Source organism: Lolium rigidum, chromosome 7 (genome assembly GCF_022539505.1).
Source record: "Lolium rigidum isolate FL_2022 chromosome 7, APGP_CSIRO_Lrig_0.1, whole genome shotgun sequence".
Classification (NCBI taxonomy): domain Eukaryota; kingdom Viridiplantae; phylum Streptophyta; class Magnoliopsida; order Poales; family Poaceae; genus Lolium; species Lolium rigidum.
This window is the reverse complement of record NC_061514.1, coordinates 282852496-282873778: the sequence shown is the minus strand read 5'-3', so window position 1 is coordinate 282873778 and position 21283 is coordinate 282852496. Positions and strand designations below refer to the sequence as shown.

General features: G+C 45.5%; 1 protein-coding gene across 1 annotated transcript; it reads right to left on the bottom strand.

The window, feature by feature from the left end:
- Nucleotides 1-1280: 1280 nt before the first annotated feature.
- LOC124676039 (probable mediator of RNA polymerase II transcription subunit 26b) lies at nucleotides 1281-4461 on the bottom strand. The gene is made up of 9 exons (XM_047212120.1): nucleotides 3613-4461; nucleotides 3425-3493; nucleotides 3242-3324; nucleotides 3024-3085; nucleotides 2786-2907; nucleotides 2652-2697; nucleotides 2263-2558; nucleotides 2037-2169; nucleotides 1281-1745 (listed from the first exon to the last, which is right to left on the bottom strand). Exons 1-9 carry the CDS (start codon nucleotides 4030-4032, stop codon nucleotides 1603-1605), a joined length of 1374 nt encoding a protein of 457 aa, XP_047068076.1. The 5' UTR covers nucleotides 4033-4461; the 3' UTR covers nucleotides 1281-1602.
- Nucleotides 4462-21283: the final 16822 nt, after the last annotated feature.

Sequence of the window (21283 nt, the reverse complement as noted above, 5' to 3'; positions counted from 1 at the left end):
CTGCTTTCCCTCCATATTTAAACGGCCCAGTGGCGGGCGGGGTACCCGACGTGGCACCGGATTACCGGGTGACGATTACACTGATGAGTGGGGCCAGATGGCAGCCGAACGGCCTGGGCCCATCCGTCGGTGAGACTGGTGATGCAGCCCGCAGGTGAGGCAGGAGACGCAAACGGCTCTTGGCTCAAGGCCAAGGCATGAGCCATTCATGGGCAGTGAATGATCCATCTGTTTGGATACCTTTTTCAAACCTTTTTTTTTCTTGCCAAATTCAAAGTGTAGTTTATGATGTTCACACAAAGCATGCCCCTTCTTTGGCATGAGAATCCATCCCAAATTGACCAGTTCTATTCAACACTTGTAGGTCACTCAATCTCATTTTGGACCAAGCATGAAATGTTCCTCTTGCCCGATTTGAAAAAGCGCACACGCCATGTTTGTCAACAAAGCCGGGCCGGTGCTCAATGGGCGCAAACCTTAAACAGTACTAGTATCAGTTTATTTTAACAAATATTGGGGTAAAATTGTTGTCCTAGCCGTGGCAATAAAATACTACATCCGTTTCAAGTAATAAAGCGTTCTCGTTTTACGTGTTTTTTTTTGTTTGACCAAGAATTATTTCAAACAGATAAAAATTATTTTTATGAAATTAGTATCATTAAAAAATGTTTTTCAATACGAATCCAACGATACTAATTGTATATAATATAATCAAGATTTTGTTGCTTAATTTTTATGGTCAAAATCTGTCTTGAAATAAACGTGATCCTTATTCATTGAAATGGAGTATATTATAATCATGGCAATAAATAAATAAATAAATATTTTGAAGATCTCAAAGATTTGCTCGTTACTGCTTATGTATCTCTACCATGTACTGTTCACTACAACAACAATAAATATAGCATAATATGATATTAGAGAACAAATAAAACAAATAGTATATCATATATTGATTGTCAAATTTTTTTAAAGATAGCCCAAATGGCCAAACACTCCATGTAACACAAAGTGACACATCTTGCTATGCACATTTTGAGCAGAAGAAAGTCGTGCTGGTTGCCTTTCTAAGATTGGACGAATGATATATAGACAACAAGGGGAGCTTCACTTTGTGCTCATGACGTGTCGCCAACTCTGTCGAGTAATTTGGAAACAGAAAATCCAGTCCAAGCCTTTGCAGAGGGGACAAGCTACTCTGAATTCAGCGAAAAGGCAATGCACCGCAAAAGGCCTGAAAAGCAAAGCAGCGACAAAGCAAGCAAAGAACAGCATGATCGTTCCGGTAAAACTCTGGCGAACCGTTTGCATTTCATCCGAGGAAACAAACAGCAATTAGTACTATCACAACCTCATCGCTATCTTTACAGGTTTTTGACAGAAACTAGGCGAGCCAGCCAGCCCCATTATCGAAGAACACAAAGTCAGACATGCACAGACAGCACTCACGGCAGTGTTCTGCGTGGCACTGACGATTGATGAAAGCAGTTCGCAAAGGAAGCAAGAAGCCTTATTTGCTGTAGTTATGTACCGGGCTGGACTAATGACTCAGGGCGAAGAAGAAACGAAGGTATTTGAGTGGCAACGAATGGAATTAGCGCCTCATCTCGGCCAATTCCGGTTGTTGTTGGTGTTGTTGCCGTTATTCCTTGGTTTTGTATTGGAATTGGGTTGCCAGTTCCTGTTGCTCCCTTGCTTCTGCATACTTTGTGGATCCATCATCTGTACAGTTCTCTGCTTCTTTGCTGCATTGACAAACAAAAATGGACGTCATGACTCAAATCACATACAGAACTCGAGCAATGAAAGCTCAATGTTCATGATCAATGTTAATGCTACCTAACTGTTCCAGTTTAGTCTAAGCTAAGAGGCAATCAGACTACAGCTCAAGTCATAATTTCAAGCCGGAGAGAAGCAGTAACAATGTGATGTTGCAGCAACCAGCAAGTAATAATAAAACTGGTTTCTTGGAGAGAAGAGAGTAGCAATGTGATGTTGCAGCAAGTAATAATAAGCTAGAGACGATCAGACTATACCGTTATCAAATTCTTGGTACCCTTCCTGGAGCTTTCGCTTTGTCACGTCTAGCTTCGAATTAGTGGCCATTTCTAACTTTGCATTCTTCGCGAGATCCAGCTTTGCTCGAATCGAGTTTGCATCCGCCGGTTTCTACAGAGCAAGCGGGAGTTCAGATAACATCAGCATTTGCATAAATAAATAAAAAAAATCATACTTATGCTGTTCACAGTGCAATATGCTCACATCAGACGGCGCTGGTTGCGGTTTGCCCTGAGCGGACAAGGCACCTTGCTGCTGCTTAGGCCTCACTTGAGGTCTCCCAGGACCCGACTCAGCACATGATGAGGGCCTCGCGAGCATGGTCGCGATGAACTGCTCCCTCATTTGCCCGTTGGTCAGTTCTTGAGGCCGTGACTGCCTTGCTGCAGATTGTTCTTGCCTCCAGCTCTGGTCACGGTCATACTGCTGTGCTGCTGGCTGCGGTGGCCTTCTAATCGGTTCTTGGTTCCCCGGATATCGCTGCCCACTGTTCCTTGTATCTGTGGATAATTCACAAAACAATCATGATGTCAAACACTAGGGCCTTGCAAAGAACCATCAGAGTGGGGATCAAAGAGGGCCTGTTCACTCACTTCCATCATCATCCATTCCATCAAACATTCTAGAACCCTGGTTGTCCTGAGAAATTCCAGATGGAATTGTGTCAGATCATACCATGGGCCCTGTAAGATTCTTACAGAGCGTGATTAGTGTGCAAATTTAGTACCTCGGAGAGACGGATGGAAGTGCTCGGCGTGGCGAAGAGTGAGCCGTCGTCCATGGAAGGAGTTGAGAGTCCCCGGTCTTCCTGCTCCAGACTGGAAGGGTGCATGGACTGAGGGGTGTGATCTACAAATTTTCAAGTAAAAGAAAGCTTAATTAGCATAGAACTATTGACTAACGAGATAAATATTAGTGTAAAGCAAAATTTTGAAACATGATGAACTCTACTGCTTGCTACCTACCAACAATGGCGTCTCCGCCGCCTCCGCTGCTCATCCACTCGTCAACTATACTCTTCCAACCCCTGCGATTCATACCAATCATGGCAAGGAATGTTAATGACTTAAGAAACGGTAGTATATCTTTTCTTTCCTTTAGAAATGGTAGTATATCGACAGCTAAGAGATATACATGAAAAAAGAATTGGTTTGAAGGAAGAAGAGAAACAGGGACATAATACCCGATGAGCAAGCGGACGAGGTGGCGAATCTGCTTGGAGCTGTGCTTCCGGAGGCTGGTCACAGCCTTGCCAATCTCAGTGACCTGTGAGGACGAATCGGCGTGAGCACGGGCCAGGCAATACAAGAACACGGATTAAGCATGGAGAAATGGATCGACACTGTGGATGTGCTCTGTCTCTCACCTTCAAGGTGTCCACCGTGAACTCGAGCTGCTGCAGCCGCCGGAGCAGCTCGAGCAGCGCGGCCTCGGACTGCGATAAGATAACAGAGCAGAAGAGATTCAGCACGAGTAAGTAATTGGGAGCGAACAACCAGCGATACGGACGGCGGAGGCGGCGGCGTTAAGGGCAAGAAGGAGATGAGGTGGGACCTTTTCTTGGTGGTTGAGGAGGACAGCCTTGATGCGCTCGGCCTCGGCGACGACGGCAGCGTCGTCGTCGCCGCGGCGGGGCGCGCCGTCGTCGGTGATGGCCTCGGCGCGGTCGGAGCTGCAGAGGCTGGGCACGCTGCCGGCGCCCTCGGGGAGGAGCTGCCCCTGCGGCTGCGGCTCGGAGGCGGGCGGCCCCGCCTGCGGCCGCGCCGCCGCCGCCGCCGAGGCCGGCGGCGGACCGCCGGAGGAGGCGACGAGGAGCGCGGTGTAGAGGCGCTCGGCTATGGCGTCGCGCCGGGCGCGGAGCGCGGCGGGGTGGTCGGACGCGGCGACGTCGATGGCCGCGTCGATGGCGGCGAAGATGTTCTCGCCGGCTCCCCGGAAGAAGCCGACCCAGTAGTCCATGGACGGCGGCGCCATCGCCGCGATCGGGCTCGCAAACCCACCGGAACACCCCAATCAAAACCAGGCCTTTGTCGCCGCAGATTGGTGGTTAAATTTACGTTCAGTTCCGATTCAGTTGGTCGTCTTCCGTTACGGGGGATAAATGAATGAACGAACGAACGAACAAACAAACAGACGAATCAAAAGAAAGGTCTACTGCCGCGGATTGCCACACCCAGACGCAAGAACTGGGCAGGGGATTGGCATTACCGCCCGCCCGTCCGCCCGTCCGCCCGCCTACGAATGAATCTCGCAGGAGACAGATAGGGAAGGAAGGAGGAGAAGAAAAGAGAAAGATTGTGTTTTTGCCCCCCGGGTTTGCTTTCCTTTCCTCCTCCTCCTACCTGCAGTGGTGGCTATCAATCTACGGATTCCCCCACGAGCGAGACTGCGAGTGGAGGGAGAATGAGGAGGAGGAGGAGGAGGAGGACGGTGCTTGTGGCTGCGGTGCGATTTGGGGTGCGAACGCGGCGCCGCGCAATCCAGTCCAGCTCGTGGCACTGCGCCACAGGGTGTGTGCGCGCGTGTACCTAGCGGTATGGTTAGCCCTAGCTGGTGGGTGCGGCGATACGACGTGCTTCTCGAAACTGCTACGCTCACGCGCACGGCACACTGCTCTTCCCTTGTTTGTTGGTATTTCCCGTTTGTTTCCTTGCATGATGCACGGTGGAATTCAAATGATGGAATGAGTGTCCTTGTTCAAATATATGTCAAGTTTGCAGAAATTTCAAATGTATAAATGTGGGTGCTTAAATGGAACATGTTCTTTTACGCGCAACACCACCTGTTGGAATCTCATGTTAGTGAGTCAACCCGCCCGCCAATAGTTGCCAACTTTAAAGTAACACGTTTGTGTACCGTGTTTCGTAAGTAGTGATGTACAAGATATTGATCGAGATATACTCGTACATTCAATCTAACCTACCATGTATATAGGTTTCTTAGATATGAAGGTATATCTCCACCGTATCAATCTTGTACTCGTCTGACTATATAACACGAAACCGTCCCCACGAGGAAGGCACGCGTGCAGCCTAGTCTTATACCGCCCACAGATTTATTTTGAAACCTTCCTTTTGTGCTGAGATAGGAGGCTACGCTTTGCCGCTTGTTCATATGTTATACATAACGTTTTTATGGAGGGACACGTGTTGACAATTTCGTGCATCTCTTTGCGTGGGAATTCTTCATCATTTCTTTTATTCGCAAATGAAATATACTACTTCGCTTAACAAAAGCAATTTTCTTTGAAATAAATGAATGCGGAGGTGGTCAGAATATATGAAATTTTTAGCACACCCCTCCCCCCCCCCCCCCCACACACACACACAATTATTAGTTGACCGACTTTTATTTAAATTGATAAATAAAAATATATCTTATGGATAAGAAGGTGCGTCAATTTATCATATCTTGTCGCATGCCTGATGGCATGTCCTTCTTACTTGTACAAGAAGAATTGGGTTTGAAGTAGTGCTATATATATTTTTAACAATATTTTCCTCTACATGCAATAAAATCGTAAAATTGAGAATTTGGGAAACTCATGACTTGTCTCTACAAATATGGATTTTAGATATATTTTAGTAACTAACTTAGAATGTCATGAAATATTTCGAACAAACCACCAAAATTTCGCTGGCCATCGCAGAAAATGGATTTTAGTGAAATTTATATGAACGTTTAAACCCGAGCAAGTCTATTATTTTAGTGAGGTAGGCTCCACGTACTTTAGATTTTGGGACAGGACCCATATTTCGCAGGCTAGGCCCTCCTAGTATTATGCATAAAGATTTTTTAACTAGAGAAACACACTTTTGCGAAAGTAGATGCAATCTATTTTTAGCTGACCAAGCATATTCACCACCTAAAATTAAACTTCTTTATTTTACAACCTTCTACCCTATTTATACATTCAAAATCAAAGTTATGTCGCCTAATACAAGAGGATAGAAGGGGCTGGGGGGTCATCAATCCAAGTTATTGATTAGAACCTATAGCCATTTTTGCTAGCTCATGAGTTACACTATTGGTTCCCTATGTACATGTCAAAATTGGTTTTTGATAAAAAATCAGATGCTAGATGGTAACAGTCATCGAAGGTCCCAACCACTACTCCATGACTGATACCCCATTTTTCTTAGTCTCAGTCACTTCCATATGCAGTATGAGTTCATGATGGCACGGTTGCAGCCAATGAAATGGGCTAACTTCAGGCCATGTTTCAAAGATATAGCCCCAGTTGTTAACACATGAAAAGTGTGATTAAGCCTTGTATTGCATGCAACCATACAACAGCCTCAGCTGTCGCCCATAAGAACACACATGTCGTCCCTCTTATATTGTCATCACCAAACGAAACGTCGACATTTCATCTCCATTTGAATGGTCTCGCCTTAACTATCTTCCTCCTCTCCCACCAATCCACCATCCAAACCGGGAAGCCGTTGCACAAGTTTCAGCAGTAACAAAGTGTCATGGAGTACTGGTTTTTGATTGCCTTGTACTCCCTCCGTTTGAGGTTATATGGTCGAAGCGTATCTTTAGATCGTCAATTTAACCAAACCTAATACAAGATATATTTTTAATATATTATTATTATAAAGTTCAGATATAGAATGATATATTTGTTCTATACAATTCATATTATATTGATTAAATTAATGATTTAGGTATACGGGTCGGTCTTATAATCCAGATGGGAGGTACTACATAGCAGATATTTCAAGACTGCCCTGGCCCGCAACATCAATGAAACATCTGAACATGCCTCTTCAAGCCATGATTCTTCCATACTCCTCCCGTTCTCATACACTGGAATAAACTTTTTTTTTTGAGAGCAACCACATATTTCATTAATCAAACACCAAGTTACATGAAGCAACATATGTGGAAACTAAAAGAAAAACCGAGATAAAATGATTATCCTGAATTTGCAGATAAAATCCTAAAAGATCGAGAAATACAAAACGATCCCTAGAATTTCCTGCATCCACCGTAGCCAGCGGCCGCCGTCCAAATCCAACGCCGCCGAGACGAACGCAAGAAGAGACTCCGAGCCTCCATCTTGCAAGATCCAAAAAAGCACCATCGCCAACGAGGCTTTGTAAGTCGATGAACAGGCCTACTGCAAGTAGCGAGGCACATGTCGCTGTGGCACGTCGACTGGGGGGATGTCCCCATGCTGTCTTGGACCAAGATACGCCGCCTCCCATCGACGAAGTCGGAGAAGAACGGCATAACCACCACCTCCGGACCAACATCTTCGCTCCAGAAGAATCACCTCGCCCCGGTCCCCAGCGCCGTCGTGGACAACGACAAACACCAGTGACACGTCGAGAAACAGATCTCGCCAGATCTGAAGAACGGCGAGAAGACCAAGCTGCCGAGCTGAAAGATGGACAAGCACACGTTGCCAACAACTCCGAGACGCCGCCGTAAAGGTCGCCGCCGGTGTGGGAGTGAAATTGTGGTAGATTTATTTGCCCGGACGCCGCTCCCACCACCCCAACGACGCACCATATGACAAAAACCTAACCCTAACTACTAGGCCAGAACGGAGGAACGAGGTTCCCCCTCCCTCATGCTGCCGCCAGAGCGGCGAGCGGAGGGAGAGGAAACCAGGCCCAACGCCCTGGCCGGAGATTGGGAAGATTGGATCGCGCCGCCGCCTCTCTGGAGCAGACGAGAGGAAAACGGTTCGTCCGTACACTGGAATAAACTTGTGATCAACATCTTCCGCTTCTCTCACTCATACTGAGCATTGTCAGCTGATTTTGGCGTTTCCATTAACAAGAGTAACACCGACTGGTAGTGTGTCTTTCTCCGCATCAATATTTTCACTTCGGCAGGATCTCTCGTCTTACATACTCTCTCCTGCCTGTAGATGACTTTTTTGTTTTTGCTATGGGACGGAGTAACGAGTAACATGTTGACATCGTTTCTGTCAAAGAAAACATGTTAACCTCATGAGGACCATCCACTACCACACGGTCATGGGCATGGCAAGGCTATTATAAAAGATCAAATTCATGCATGCAGCCTGGCGGTCAAAGAAAGAAACAGATACACGCACCCGTAGTGGACCTGGCGAATTTCCATCAAGTTGACCTGCGCAGTTCTGCTCGTCACACTCTAACAACCTAATTAAAACCGCATTTACAAAACATCAGCGTTCACTGGTCACAAGACTCTTCGGTGGAAGCCCATACTTTCTGCGCTGGTGGGTGACTCGTCATCAATGACAATCCACGGAGGGGATTATCCCCTTTCTGTTACAGGTGAAGCGGGGTATCCAATTTTTCTACGGTAGTTACAGTGGTTAGAGCATCTTCATCGGTCCCTCAAATAGGCGCAGACAGGGGTCTCAGCACTATCGTATGGGGGCGTCAGCACAATATCCTCTATTTAGGGATGTTATTCTCATACCGGCGCCCCCCATACGACGGCCGGCTAGCATCTCTTGAGCAAAAATTTGGTGCCGACGCCCCCAATCAAAGCCCCTAACATAGGATCCTTTAAGGAGTACCGGCGCTTTTATGGGGCTCCAAAACATGCGGACGCTTTTTAGGGAGCGCCGGTGCGAACGCTTTCTCTCCCTAGAATCCCAATAGAGCTTCTATTGGAGCGCCGGTGGAGATGCTCTTAGTAAAATAAACCATGCACGGTGTCATTAGATTTTTCGATAAAGAGCATATCTTAGTACCAGGAAGATGACAATTAAACTTAGTTTCTGCAACAACATATTACTCCAATGGCAATATGGATGCAAGCTATAAAAAATGCATAAAAAAGTGTCCCATTATAGAGATTTATTTCTCATTGTAGCAAACCAAATACCACCAATACAACACCAGAAATTCATCATCTCCAAAAGCAACGCTTCCAAAAAAGAAAACCTGCTCAAACGTCATCATCGGCCTGATAATAAATCATAGGTTTTCACCGTGGAGAAAAATCGTGTTCATAAAACAATGTCATTAACAAGACCATTTTAGGCACAACGCTATACTTTAAATTTTTACCCTGCAAGTTTCGATACACTTTTGTGGCTGCCATGCTTGCTAAACTTAAGCTTAGTTTTTGTGCGCCGCTTGTTCAAAAATGTTGTGCGCCGCGGACGCCGCTCTGAGCTGGGCAGGTAGACCGTGAGAAGAGAAGGAAATTGTGGGTCCCGTAGCCAGTGCTTTGTCAAATTGGTTGTTTTTAGGTTGGCCTGGAGATGGCAGATTTACTGTACAGCAGTGGCATCCCCGTACCTGAAACAGAACGACCTAGGTAGAACGGTTTGCGAAGCTGCTGCAGCGTGACGTCGCTGTGGGTAGCTCTAGCTGCAGCGTCTACCGGCCGTCCTAGCTTCCCGCCTCCGCGAAACGTTGTCAGCCAGTGGGTTAACGATGACGCCCCAGGTTCCGTACGCTCGGCCGGAGAGACGGGGCTGCTCAAGTACAGGCGCTGGGGTCAATGGTGTACGCCGTACGTACGCACGAGCTCAGGTGGTTGGCAGATGCTTCCTCACTCCTACCAACACGATAATCTACACGCTACAAGGCCTTCTTTCTGTTTCCAGGACACAATGCAATGTGCAAGCGGTTATTAGCTGAGCAACTCTGCACTTACTGAATCGATGCCAGTCCCGGGGCTTATCGGTGTCGACGGATCCTTCGCAAAGAAATGGAACCTTTTTTAAACATAAGGCTATGAGTCCGGCTTTATATATAAAGCCCCAACGGAACCGCATAAGAGTCAGATACAACACACCCACAATCTCATCAAGTCTGCACGGCAACCCTGCCTAGGCCAGCACATGCCCACACGAAGGTCTCTCAAAGATACATCAAATGAAAAGCCCTGGAGCGGGTCGAATAAAGTAGTAGCATAAGCAGTCTCTGATGGCGTCTTCTACCCTCCAGCTCTACTCCTCGCGTGCAGCAGTCGTACCGCCTCGAGCGCCTCGTCCAGCAGCGCCCTGTCCCTCCGTCTGATCAGTACCCTCCAAGACTGCATGTGAAGCATCATATGGTAGAAGGCGTCAGTCAGGTTGTTAATTAGCTTTCGTTCAATAGTTAGTTTATTCCTAATATTCCAAAGAGACCAAGACATGGCCGCAAAGGTGAACCAAACTAAACTACGAAGAGGGCCTGAAATGCCCTGAGCTAGCGCAATGAAATCCCCTATCCCGCCCGGGTTCCATTCGCAGTGCAGCAGTTCCCTAACTCCCGCCCACATGAATCCCGCCATGTGGCAAGTGAAGAAGATGTGGTTGCAGTCTTCCACCTCTCCGCACAAGGAGCAACGGCCATTAGACGGGCCATGCCGCTTGGCCACTTGCTCAGACGATGGTAGCTTGCCCCTAATAAGCTGCCAAAGAAACACCTTAATTTTTGGAGGCACCCGTGCCCGCCAAACATCTCTAAAGTGTGACACCGACGCCCCCTGCGTCAGGCCGTAGTAAACCGATTTAGCCGAGAACACCCCTGAGGGCTCCAAGGACCAGGAAACTACGTCATGTTGGTCATCACTGGGTAAATCCTGTATCTCGCGACAAAGGTTGTCCCACTCGACCGTCTCCGCCAGGCTGAATTGCCTTCTAAAGCGGATGCGCCATGCTCCCGGCGCGCCGCCCCTAACCCTTGCCGCATCCACCGTAATGAACGGTTGATCACAGCAGCTATACAGCCTAGGGAATCTCGCCCTGAGGGGGCCGGCTCCCGACCACCAGTCGAGCCAAAAATAGGTCCTTTTCCCATTTCGGACCTTGTGCCTTGCTCCCAATTTGAAATACCAATTGATCTTGTGAATGGCGTTCAAAAACTGGGAACCCCTAACTGGCACCTCCTTATCGAACAAGTCCCTATCCCCTAGGTACTTCGCGCGTATCAAATCAGCCCACAGCCCTTCTGCGTTCTGATAAAGCTTCCATTTCCATTTTAGCATTAGCGCGATGTTCATAAGCTTCGTGTTGAGGATACCCAAACCCCCCCACTTCTTTCGGCTTACAGACCGTAGCCCAATCAACCATATGGTATTTACGCTTGTTTCCCACTCCTTCCCAAAAGAAGCGGGATCTCGGTCTGTCCATGGCCAGATGGGTCGCGTCATGGAGCAAGTAGATGCCCATCGCGAATATAGGTAAGCTGGATAAACACGAGTTAGTCAGCTCAAGGCGCCCGGCCGAGGCCAAAAAAAGGCCTTGCCATGGGTCGACCCTATGTCCCACCTTCTCGGGGAGGAAGCACCAGTCCGCTACCCTAAGCGGGCGATCGCTCACTAGCAGTCCCAAGTATTTCATTGGCAACGAGCCCAGCTTGCAATTGAGCATGTCCACTACTCTATGCTTCTCCACAGCAGTGACCCCTGTCACAAAGACCTCACTCTTGTCGAAGTTGATTTTTAGCCCCGACATGTTCTCGAAGCTTAATAAGAGAAACTTGAGGTTAGCGATCCCCGGATCGGACGAGTCGGATCAACACCATCGTGTCGTCCGCATATTGCAAATGAGTAACCCCCCCGAGGATCAAGTGCGGCACCACCCCTTCGATGTGGCCGGCCTCATTGGCCTTAGACAGCATAGCTGCCAGGCCATCGACCATAAAATCAAAGAGGATGGAGGAGAGTGGGTCGCCCTGACGCACACCCCGAACATTACGGAAGAAGGCCCCGACCTCCCCGTTAACGTTGATAGCAGTTTGGCCTCCCATGACCAGCTGCATCAGGCGGTGGACTGATACGTCTCAAACGTATCTATAATTTTCTTATGTTCCATGCTACTTTTATGATGATACTCACATGTTTTATACACATGATATGTCATTATTATGCATTTTCCGAAACTAACCTATTGACGAGATGCCGAAGTGCCAGTTCCTGTTTTCTGCTGTTTTTGGTTTCAGAAATCCTAGTAAGGAAATATTCTCGGAATCGGACGAAATCAACACCCAGCACCTTATAATTCCACGAAGCTTCCAGAACAACCGAGAGCCACCAGAGGAGAGCCACAGGGAGCCCACACATGGGGCTGGCGCGGCCAGGGCCTGGGCCGCGCCGCCCTATTGTGTGGCGGCTCCGTACCCCCTCCGACTCCGCTGATACGTCTCCGACGTATCGATAATTTCTTATGTTCTATGCCATATTATTGATGATACCTACATGTTTTATGCACACTTTATGTCATATTCGTGCATTTTCTGGAACTAACCTATTAACAAGATGCCGAAGTGCAGTTCCTGTTTTCTGCCGTTTTTGGTTTCGAAATCCTAGTAACGAAATATTCTCGGAATTGGACGAAACGAAGACCCGGGGCCCTATTTTTCCACGGAGCTTCCGGAAGACCGAAGAACACACGAAGTGGGGCCACGAGGTGGCCAAGCTATAGGGCGGCGCGGCCCAAGCCCCGGCCGCGCCGACCTATAGCGTGGGCCCCTCGTTAGCCCCCGACTCTGCCCTTCCGCCTACTTAAAGCCTCCGTCGCGAAACCCCGGTGCGAAAAACCACGATACGGAAAACCTTACCGAGACGCCGTCGCCGCCGATCCCATCTCGGGGGATTCGGAGATCTCCTCCGGCACCCTGCCGGAGAGGGGATTCATCTCCCGGAGGACTCTACACCGCCATGGTCGCCTCCGGAGTGATGAGTGAGTAGTTCACCCCTGGACTATGGGTCCATAGCGAGTAGCTAGATGGTTGTCTTCTCCTCATTGTGCTTCATTGTTGGATCTTGTGAGCTGCCTAACATGATCAAGATCATCTATCCGTAATTCTATATGTTGTGTTTGTCGGGATCCGATGGATAGAGAATACCATGTCATGTTAATTATCAAGTTATTATACATGTGTTGTTTATGATCTTGCATGCTCTCCGTTTCTAGTAGAGGCTCTGGCCAAGTTTTTACTTTTAACTCCAAGAGGGAGTACTTATGCTCGATAGTGGGTTCATGCCTGCATTGACACCTGGGGGAGTGACGAAACCCCTAAGGTTGTGTTGTGCTGTTGCCACTAGGGATAAAACATTGGCGCTATGTCCGAGGATGTAGTTGTTGATTACATTACGCACCATACTTAATGCAATTGTCTGTTGTTTAGCAACTTAATCCTGGAGGGGGTTCGGATGATAACCTGAAGGTGGACTTTTTAGGCATAGATGCAGTTGGATGGCGGTCTATGTACTTTGTCGTAATGCCCAATTAAATCTCACTATACTTATCATGTCATGTATGTGCATTGTTATGCCCTCTCTATTTGTCAATTGCCCGATTGTAATTTGTTCACCCAACATGCTTTTATCTTATGGGAGAGACACCTCTAGTGAACTGTGGACCCCGGTCCATTCTTTAATACCGAAATACAAATCTACCGCAATACTTGTTTTTACTATTTTCTCTCGCAAACAATCATCTTCCACACAATACGGTTAATCCTTTGTTACAGCAAGCCGGTGAGATTGACAACCTCACCGTTTCGTTGGGGCAAAGTACTTTGGTTGTGTTGTGCAGGTTCCACGTTGGCGCCGGAATCCCTGGTGTTGCGCCGCACTACATCCCGCCGCCATCAACCTTCAACGTGCTTCTTGGCTCCTCCTGGTTCGATAAACCTTGGTTTCTTTTCTGAGGGAAAACTTGCTGCTGTGCGCATCATACCTTCCTCTTGGGGTTGCCCAACGAACGTGTGAAATACACGCCATCAAGCTCTTTTTCTGGCGCCGTTGCCGGGGAACGAAGAAAAGTTACATCACAAAGATTTTCAACTCCCACGTCAACAGCTCTTTTTCGGCGCCGTTGCCGGGAGATCAAGACACGCCGCAAGGGGAGTCTCCACTTCTCAATCTCTTTACTTTGTTTTTGTCTTGCTTTATTTTATTTACTACTTTGTTTGCTGCATTATATCAAAACACAAAAAAATTAGTTGCTAGCTTTACTCTATTTACTGTCTTGCACTCTGATGTCTACGTTCCCCCTCCTTTCCTGTAGACAGTGTTGGGCCTCCAAGAGCAGAGGTTTGTAGAACAGCAGCAAGTTTTCCCTTAAGTGGATTACCCAAGGTTTATCGAACTCAGGGAGGAAGAGGTCAAAGATATCCCTCTCATGCAACCCCGCAACCACAAAGCAAGAAGTCTCCTGTGTCCCCAACACACCTAATAGGTGCACTAGTTCGGCGAAGAGATAGTGAAATACAGGTGGTATGAATAAGTATGAGCAGTAGCAACGGTGCCAGAAAAGTGCTTGGCGTGTAGTTGATGGTGGTGGTATTGCAGCAGTAAGTAACGCAAGAAACAAGAAACAAGGCAGTAGTAACTCAGCAGTAGTAACGCAGTAGTAGTAAACAAGCAGTAGTAACTCAGCAGTATTTAGGAACAAGGCCTAGGGATTACACTTTCACTAGTGGACACTCTCAATATTGATCACATAACAGAATAGATAAATGCATACTCTACACTTTTGTTGGATGATGAACACATTGCGTAGGATTACACGAACCCTCAATGCCGGAGTTAACAAGCTCCACAATAATGCTCATGTTTAAGTAACCTTAAGTGTAAGATAGATCAACAGACTAAACCAAGTACTAGCATAGCATGCACACCTGTCACCTTCATGCATATGTAGGAGGAATAGATCACATCAATATTATCATAGCAATAGTTAACTCCATAATCTACAAGAGATCATGATCATAGCATAAACCAAGTACTAACACGGTGCACGCACTGTCACCTTTGCACACATGCAGGAGGAATAAAACTACTTTAATAACACATCACTAGAGTAGCACATAGATAAATTGTGATACAACATGCTGCAATCATAAAGAGATATAAATAAGCACCTCACTATACCATTCAATGAGTAAGTATTCTGTGAAATATGGCCTAAGAGACCCACACGGTGCACACACTGTCACCTTTACACACGTGGGACTAGGAGTCTCCGGAGATCACATAAGTAAAACTCACTTGACTAGCATAATGACATCTAGATTACAAGCATCATCATATGAATCTCAATCATGTAAGGCAGCTCATGAGATTATTGTATTGAAGCACATAGGAGAGAGATGAACCACATAGCTACCGGTACAGCCCCGAGCCTCGATGGAGAACTACTCCCTCCTCATGGGAGCAGCAGCGGTGATGGAGATGGCGGTGGAGATGGCAGCGGTGTCGATGGAGAAGCCTTCCGGGGGCACTTCCCCGCTCCGGCAGGGTGCCGGAACAGAGATCCTGTCCCCCAGATCTTGGCTTCGCGATGGCGGCGGCTCTGGCAGGTTTCTGTGGGTTTCGTCAATTGGTGTAGGGTTTTCTGATCCAGGGGCTTCTTATAGGCGAAGAGGCGGCGCAGGAAGGTCGAAGGGGGGCCCACACCCTAGGGGGCCCCCCCTTGGCCGCGCCGGGGTAGGGTTTGGTGGCCCCGTGCCTCTTCTCTCGGCGGTTCTCGTGTGTTCGGATGCTTCCGGGTAAAATAGGAACCCGGGCGTTGATTTCGTCCGATTCCGAGAATATTTCGTTACTAGGATTTCCGAAACCAAAAACAGCAGAAAACGAGAACCGGCACTTCGGCATCTTGTTAATAGGTTAGTTCCGGAAAATGCACGAATATGACATAAAGTGTGCATAAAACATGTAGATAACATCAATAATGTGGCATGGAACACAAGAAATTATCGATACGTTGGAGACGTATCAGCATCCCCAAGCTTAGTTCTCGCTCGTCCCGAGCAGGGTAAAACGATAACAAAGATAATTTCTCGGAGTGACATGCCATCATAAACTTGATCATACTATTTGTAAAGCATATGTAGTGAATGCAGCGATCAAAACAATGTGTATGTCATGAGTAAACAAGTGAATCATAAAGCAAAGACTTTTCATGAATAGCACTTCAAGACAAGCATCAATAAGTCTTGCATAAGAGTTAACTCATAAAGCAATAATTCAAAGTAAAGGTATTGAAGCAACACAAAAGAAGATTAAGTTTCAGCGGTTGCTTTCAACTTGTAACATGTATATCTCATGGATAATTGTCAATGCAAAGCAATATAACAAATGCAATATGCAAATATGTAAGAATCAATGCACAGTTCACACAAGTGTTTGCTTCTTGAGATGGAGAGAAATAGGTGAACTGACTCAACATTGAAAGTAAAAGAATGGTCCTTCAAAGAGGAAAGCATCGATTGCTATATTTGTGCTAGAGCTTTGATTTTGAAAACATATAGAGAGCATAAAAGTAAAGTTTTGAGAGGTGTATGTTGTTGTCAACGAATGGTAGCGGGTACTCTAACCCCCTTGCCATACAAACCTTCAAAGAGCGGCTCCCATTTTATTTTATTTTTGGATGGCACTCCTTCCAACCTTTCTTTCACAAACCATGGCTAACCGAATCCTCGGGTGCTCGCCAACAATCTCATACCATGAAGGAGTACCTTTTTATTTTAGTTTTATTATGATGACACTCCTCCCAACCTTTGCTTACACAAGCCATGGCTAACCGAATCCTTCGGGTGCCGTCCAACAATCACATACCATGGAGGAGTGTCTATTTTTAGTTTGTTAATTTGGGACTGGGAATCCCATTGCCAGCTCTTTTTGCAAAATTATTGGATAAGCGGATGAAGCCACTAGTCCATTGGTGAAAGTTGCCCAACAAGATTGAAAGATAAACACCACATACTTCCTCATGAGCTATAAAACATTGACACAAATAAGAGGTAATAAATTTTGAATTGTTTAAAGGTAGCACTCAAGCAATTTACTTTGGAATGGCGGAGAAATACCATGTAGTAGGTAGGTATGGTGGACACAAATGGCATAGTGTTGGCTCAAGTATTTGGATGCATGAGAAGTATTCCCTCTCGATACAAGGTTTAGGCTAGCAAGGTTGTTTGAGGCAAACACAAGGATGAACTAGTACAGCAAAACTCACATAAAAGACATATTACAAGTATTATAAGACTATACATCGTCTTCCTTATTGTTCAAACACCTTACTAGAAATTATCTAGACCTTAGAGAGACCAATTATGCAAACCAAATTTTAGCATGCTCTATGTATTCTTCACTAATAGGTGCAAAGTATATGATGCAAGAGCTTAAACATGAGCACAACAATTGCCAAGTATCACATTACCCAAAACATTTATAGCAATTACTACATGTATCATTTTCCAATTCCAACCATATAACAATTTAACGAAGAGGAAACTTCGCCATGAATATTATGAGCTAAGAACACATGTGTTCATTCGAACCAGCGGAGCGTGTCTCTCTCCCACACAAGCATGATGTAATCCAATTTATTCAAACACAAACAAAAATAGAAACAAACAAACAGACGCTCCAAGTAAAGTACATAAGATGTGGCCGAATAAAAATATAGTTTCGGGGAGGAACCTGATAATGTTGTCGATGAAGAAGGGGATGCCTTGGGCATCCCCAAGCTTAGACCCTTGAGTCTTCTTGATATATGCAGGGGTGAACCACCGGGTGCATCCCCAAGCTTAGAGCTTTCACTCTCCTTAATCATAGTATATCATCCTCCTCTCTTGACCCTTGAAAACTTCCTCCACAACAAACTCGAAACAACTCATTAGAGGGTTAGTGGACAATAAAAATTAACATGTTCAGAGGTGACACAATCATTCTTAACACTTCTGGACATTGCATAAAGCTACTGGACATTAATGGATCAAAGAAATTCATCCAACATAGCAAAAGAGGCAATGCGAAATAAAAGGCAGAATCTGTCAAAACAGAACAGTCCGTAAAGATGGATTTTATTAGGCCACCAGACTTGCTCAAACGAAAATGCTCAAATTGAATGAAAGTTGCGTACATATCTGAGGATCATGCTCGTAAATTGGCGTAATTTTCTGAGCTTCCTGCAGGGCAGTGGGCTCAGATTCGTGACAGCAAAGAAATCTGGAACTGCGCAGTAATCCAAATCTAGTACTTACTTTTCTATCAACGGCTTAACTTGGCACAACAAAACTCAAAACTAAGATAAGGAGAGGTTGCTACAGTAGTAAACAACTTCCAAGACACAAATATAAAACAAAGTACTGTAGCAAAATAACACATGGGTTATCTCCCAAGAAGTTCTTTTCTTTATAGCCATTAAGATGGGCTCAGCAGTTTTAATGATGCACTCGCAAGAAATAGTATTTGAAGCAAAAGAGAGCATCAAGAGACAAATACAAAACACATTTAAGTCTAACATTCTTCCTATGCATGGGAATCTTGTAAATAAACAAGTTCATGAAGAGCAAAGTAACAAGCATAGGAAGATAAAACAAGTGTAGCATCAAAAATTTCAGCACATAGAGAGGTGTTTTAGTAACATGAAAATTTCCACAACCATATTTTCCCTCTCATAATAACTTTCAGTAGCAACATGAGCAAACTCAACAATATAACTATCAAATGAAACATTCTTATCATGAGTCTCATGCACAAAATTATTACTACTCCCAACATAAGCATAATCAGTTTTATTAGTTGTAGTGGGAGCAAATTCAACAAAGTAGCTATCATTATTATTCTCATCAAGTGTAGGAGGCATATTGTAATCATAATCAAATTCACTCTCCATAGTAGGTGGCACCAAAAGACCACTATCATTATCATCATAAATAGGAGGCAAAGTATCATCAAAGAAAATTTTCTCCTCAATGCTTGGGGGACTAAAAATATCATGAAAACCAGACTTCCCCAAGCTTAGAACTTTCTATATCATTATCAACAATGGTGTTCGAAGCGTTCATACTAATATTACTACCAAGCATGCAAATAAGATTTCATAGGTTTTTTTAATTTTCGCATCAAACAATCCATGTTTTAAATCAGGAAATAGAATAAGAAGCTCACTCTTGTACATTATGCCAAACTAGTGTAAACAAGAAACAACAAGATGCAATTGCAGGATCTAAAGGAAATAGCTTCGAGCACACACACAACGGCGCCGGAAAAATACTTTACCCGGGACCGTAGTATGAGAGCCTTTTACCTTTCCTCCCCGGCAACGGCGCCGTAAAATAGCTTGATGTCTACGTTCCCCTCCTTTCCCGTAGACAGTGTTGGGCCTCCAAGAGCGAGAGGTTTGTAGAACAGCAGCAAGTTTTCCCTTAAGTGGATTACCCAAGGTTTATCGAACTCAGGGAGGAAGAGGTCAAAGATATCCCTCTCATGCAACCCTGCAACCACAAAGCAAGAAGTCTCTTGTGTCCCCAACACACCTAATAGGTGCACTAGTTCGGCGAAGAGATAGTGAAATACAGGTGGTATGAATAAGTATGAGCAGTAGCAACGGTGCCGTAAAAGTGCTTGGCGTGTAGTTGATGGTGGTGGTATTGCAGCAGTAGTAACGCATAGAAACGAGTAAACAAGCAGTAGTAACTCAGCAGTAGTAACGCAATAGTAGTAAACAAGCAATAGTAACTCAGCAGTATTTAGGAACAAGGCCTAGGGATTACACTTTCACTAGTGGACACTCTCAATATTGATCACATAACAGAATAGATAAATGCATACTCTACACTTTTGTTGGATGATGAACACATTGCGTAGGATTACACGAACCCTCAATGCCGGAGTTAACAAGCTCCACAATAATGCTCATGTTTAAGTAACCTTAAGTGTAAGATAGATCAACGAGACTAAACCAAGTACTAGCATAGCATGCACACCGTCACCTTCATGCATATGTAGGAGGAATAGATCACATCAATATTATCATAGCAATAGTTAACTCCATAATCTACAAGAGATCATGATCATAGCATAAACCAAGTACTAACACGGTGCACGCATCGTCACCTTTGCACACATGCAGGAGGAATAAAACTACTTTAATAACACATCACTAGAGTAGCACATAGATAAATTGTGATACAACATGCTGCAATCATAAAGAGATATAAATAAGCACCTCACTATACCATTCAATGAGTAAGTATTCCGTGAAATATGGCCTAAGAGACCCACACGGTGCACACACTGTCACCTTTACACACGTGGGACTAGGAGTCTCCGGAGATCACATAAGTAAAACTCACTTGACTAGCATAATGACATCTAGATTACAAGCATCATCATATGAATCTCAATCATGTAAGGCAGCTCATGAGATTATTGTATTGAAGCACATAGGAGAGAGATGAACCACATAGCTACCGGTACAGCCCCGAGCCTCGATGGAGAACTACTCCCTCCTCATGGGAGCAGCAGCGGTGATGGAGATGGCGGTGGAGATGGCAGCGGTGTCGATGGAGAAGCCTTCCGGGCACTTCCCCGCTCCGGCAGGGTGCCGGAACGGAGATCCTGTCCCCCGCATCTTGGCTTCGCGATGGCGGCGGCTCTGGCAGGTTTCTGTGGGTTTCGTCAATTGGTGTAGGGTTTTCTGATCCAGGGGCTTCTTATAGGCGAAGAGGCGGCGCAGGAAGGTCGAAGGGGGGCCCACACCCTAGGGGGGCCCCCCCCTTGGCCGCGCCGGGCTAGGGTTTGGTGGCCCTGTTCCTCTTCTCTGGCGGTTCTCGTGTGTTCTGGATGCTTCCGGGTAAAATAGGAACCTGGGCGTTGATTTCGTCCGATTCCGAGAATATTTCGTTACTAGGATTTCGAAACCAAAAACAGACGAAAAATGAACCGGCACTTCGGCATCTTGTTAATAGGTTAGTTCCAGAAAATGCACGAATATGACATAAAGTGTGCATAAAACATGTAGATAACATCAATAATGTGGCATGGAACACAAGAAATTATCGATACGTTGGAGACGTATCACACTCTATATCAAAAACACAAAAAAATTAGTTTACTTGCATTTACTTTATCTAGTTTGCTTTATTTACTATTGCTAAAATGGCCAACCCTGAAAATACTAAGTTGTGTGACTTCACTAGCACAAATAATAATGATTTCTTATGCACACCTATTGCTCCACCTCGCTACTACAGCGGAATTCTTTGAAATTAAACCTGCTTTACTTAATCTTGTTATGCGAGAGCAATTTTCTCGGTGTTAGTTCCGATGATGCTTGCTGCCCATCTCAATAATTTTGTTGAACTATGTGAAATGCAAAAGTATAAAGATGTAGATGGTGACATTATAAAATTAAAATTGTTTCCTTTCTCATTAAGAGGAAGAGCTAAAGATTGGTTGCTATCTCCGCCTAAGAATAGTATTGATTCCTGGACTAAATGCAAGGATGCTTTTATTGGTAGATATTATCCCCCGCTAA

Excerpts from the sequence above, each read along its gene's own strand:
- LOC124676039 (XM_047212120.1), bottom strand. The coding sequence starts at position 4,032 with ATGGCGCCGCCGTCCATGGACTACTGGGTCGGCTTCTTCCGGGGAGCC. Across the intron at positions 2,908-3,023 it reads CGGCGGAGACGCCATTGTTG|ATCACACCCCTCAGTCCATG; the intron begins GTAGGTAGCAAG and ends GAAAATTTGTAG. Across the intron at positions 2,559-2,651 it reads TGGAATGGATGATGATGGAA|ATACAAGGAACAGTGGGCAG; the intron begins GTGAGTGAACAG and ends AATTATCCACAG.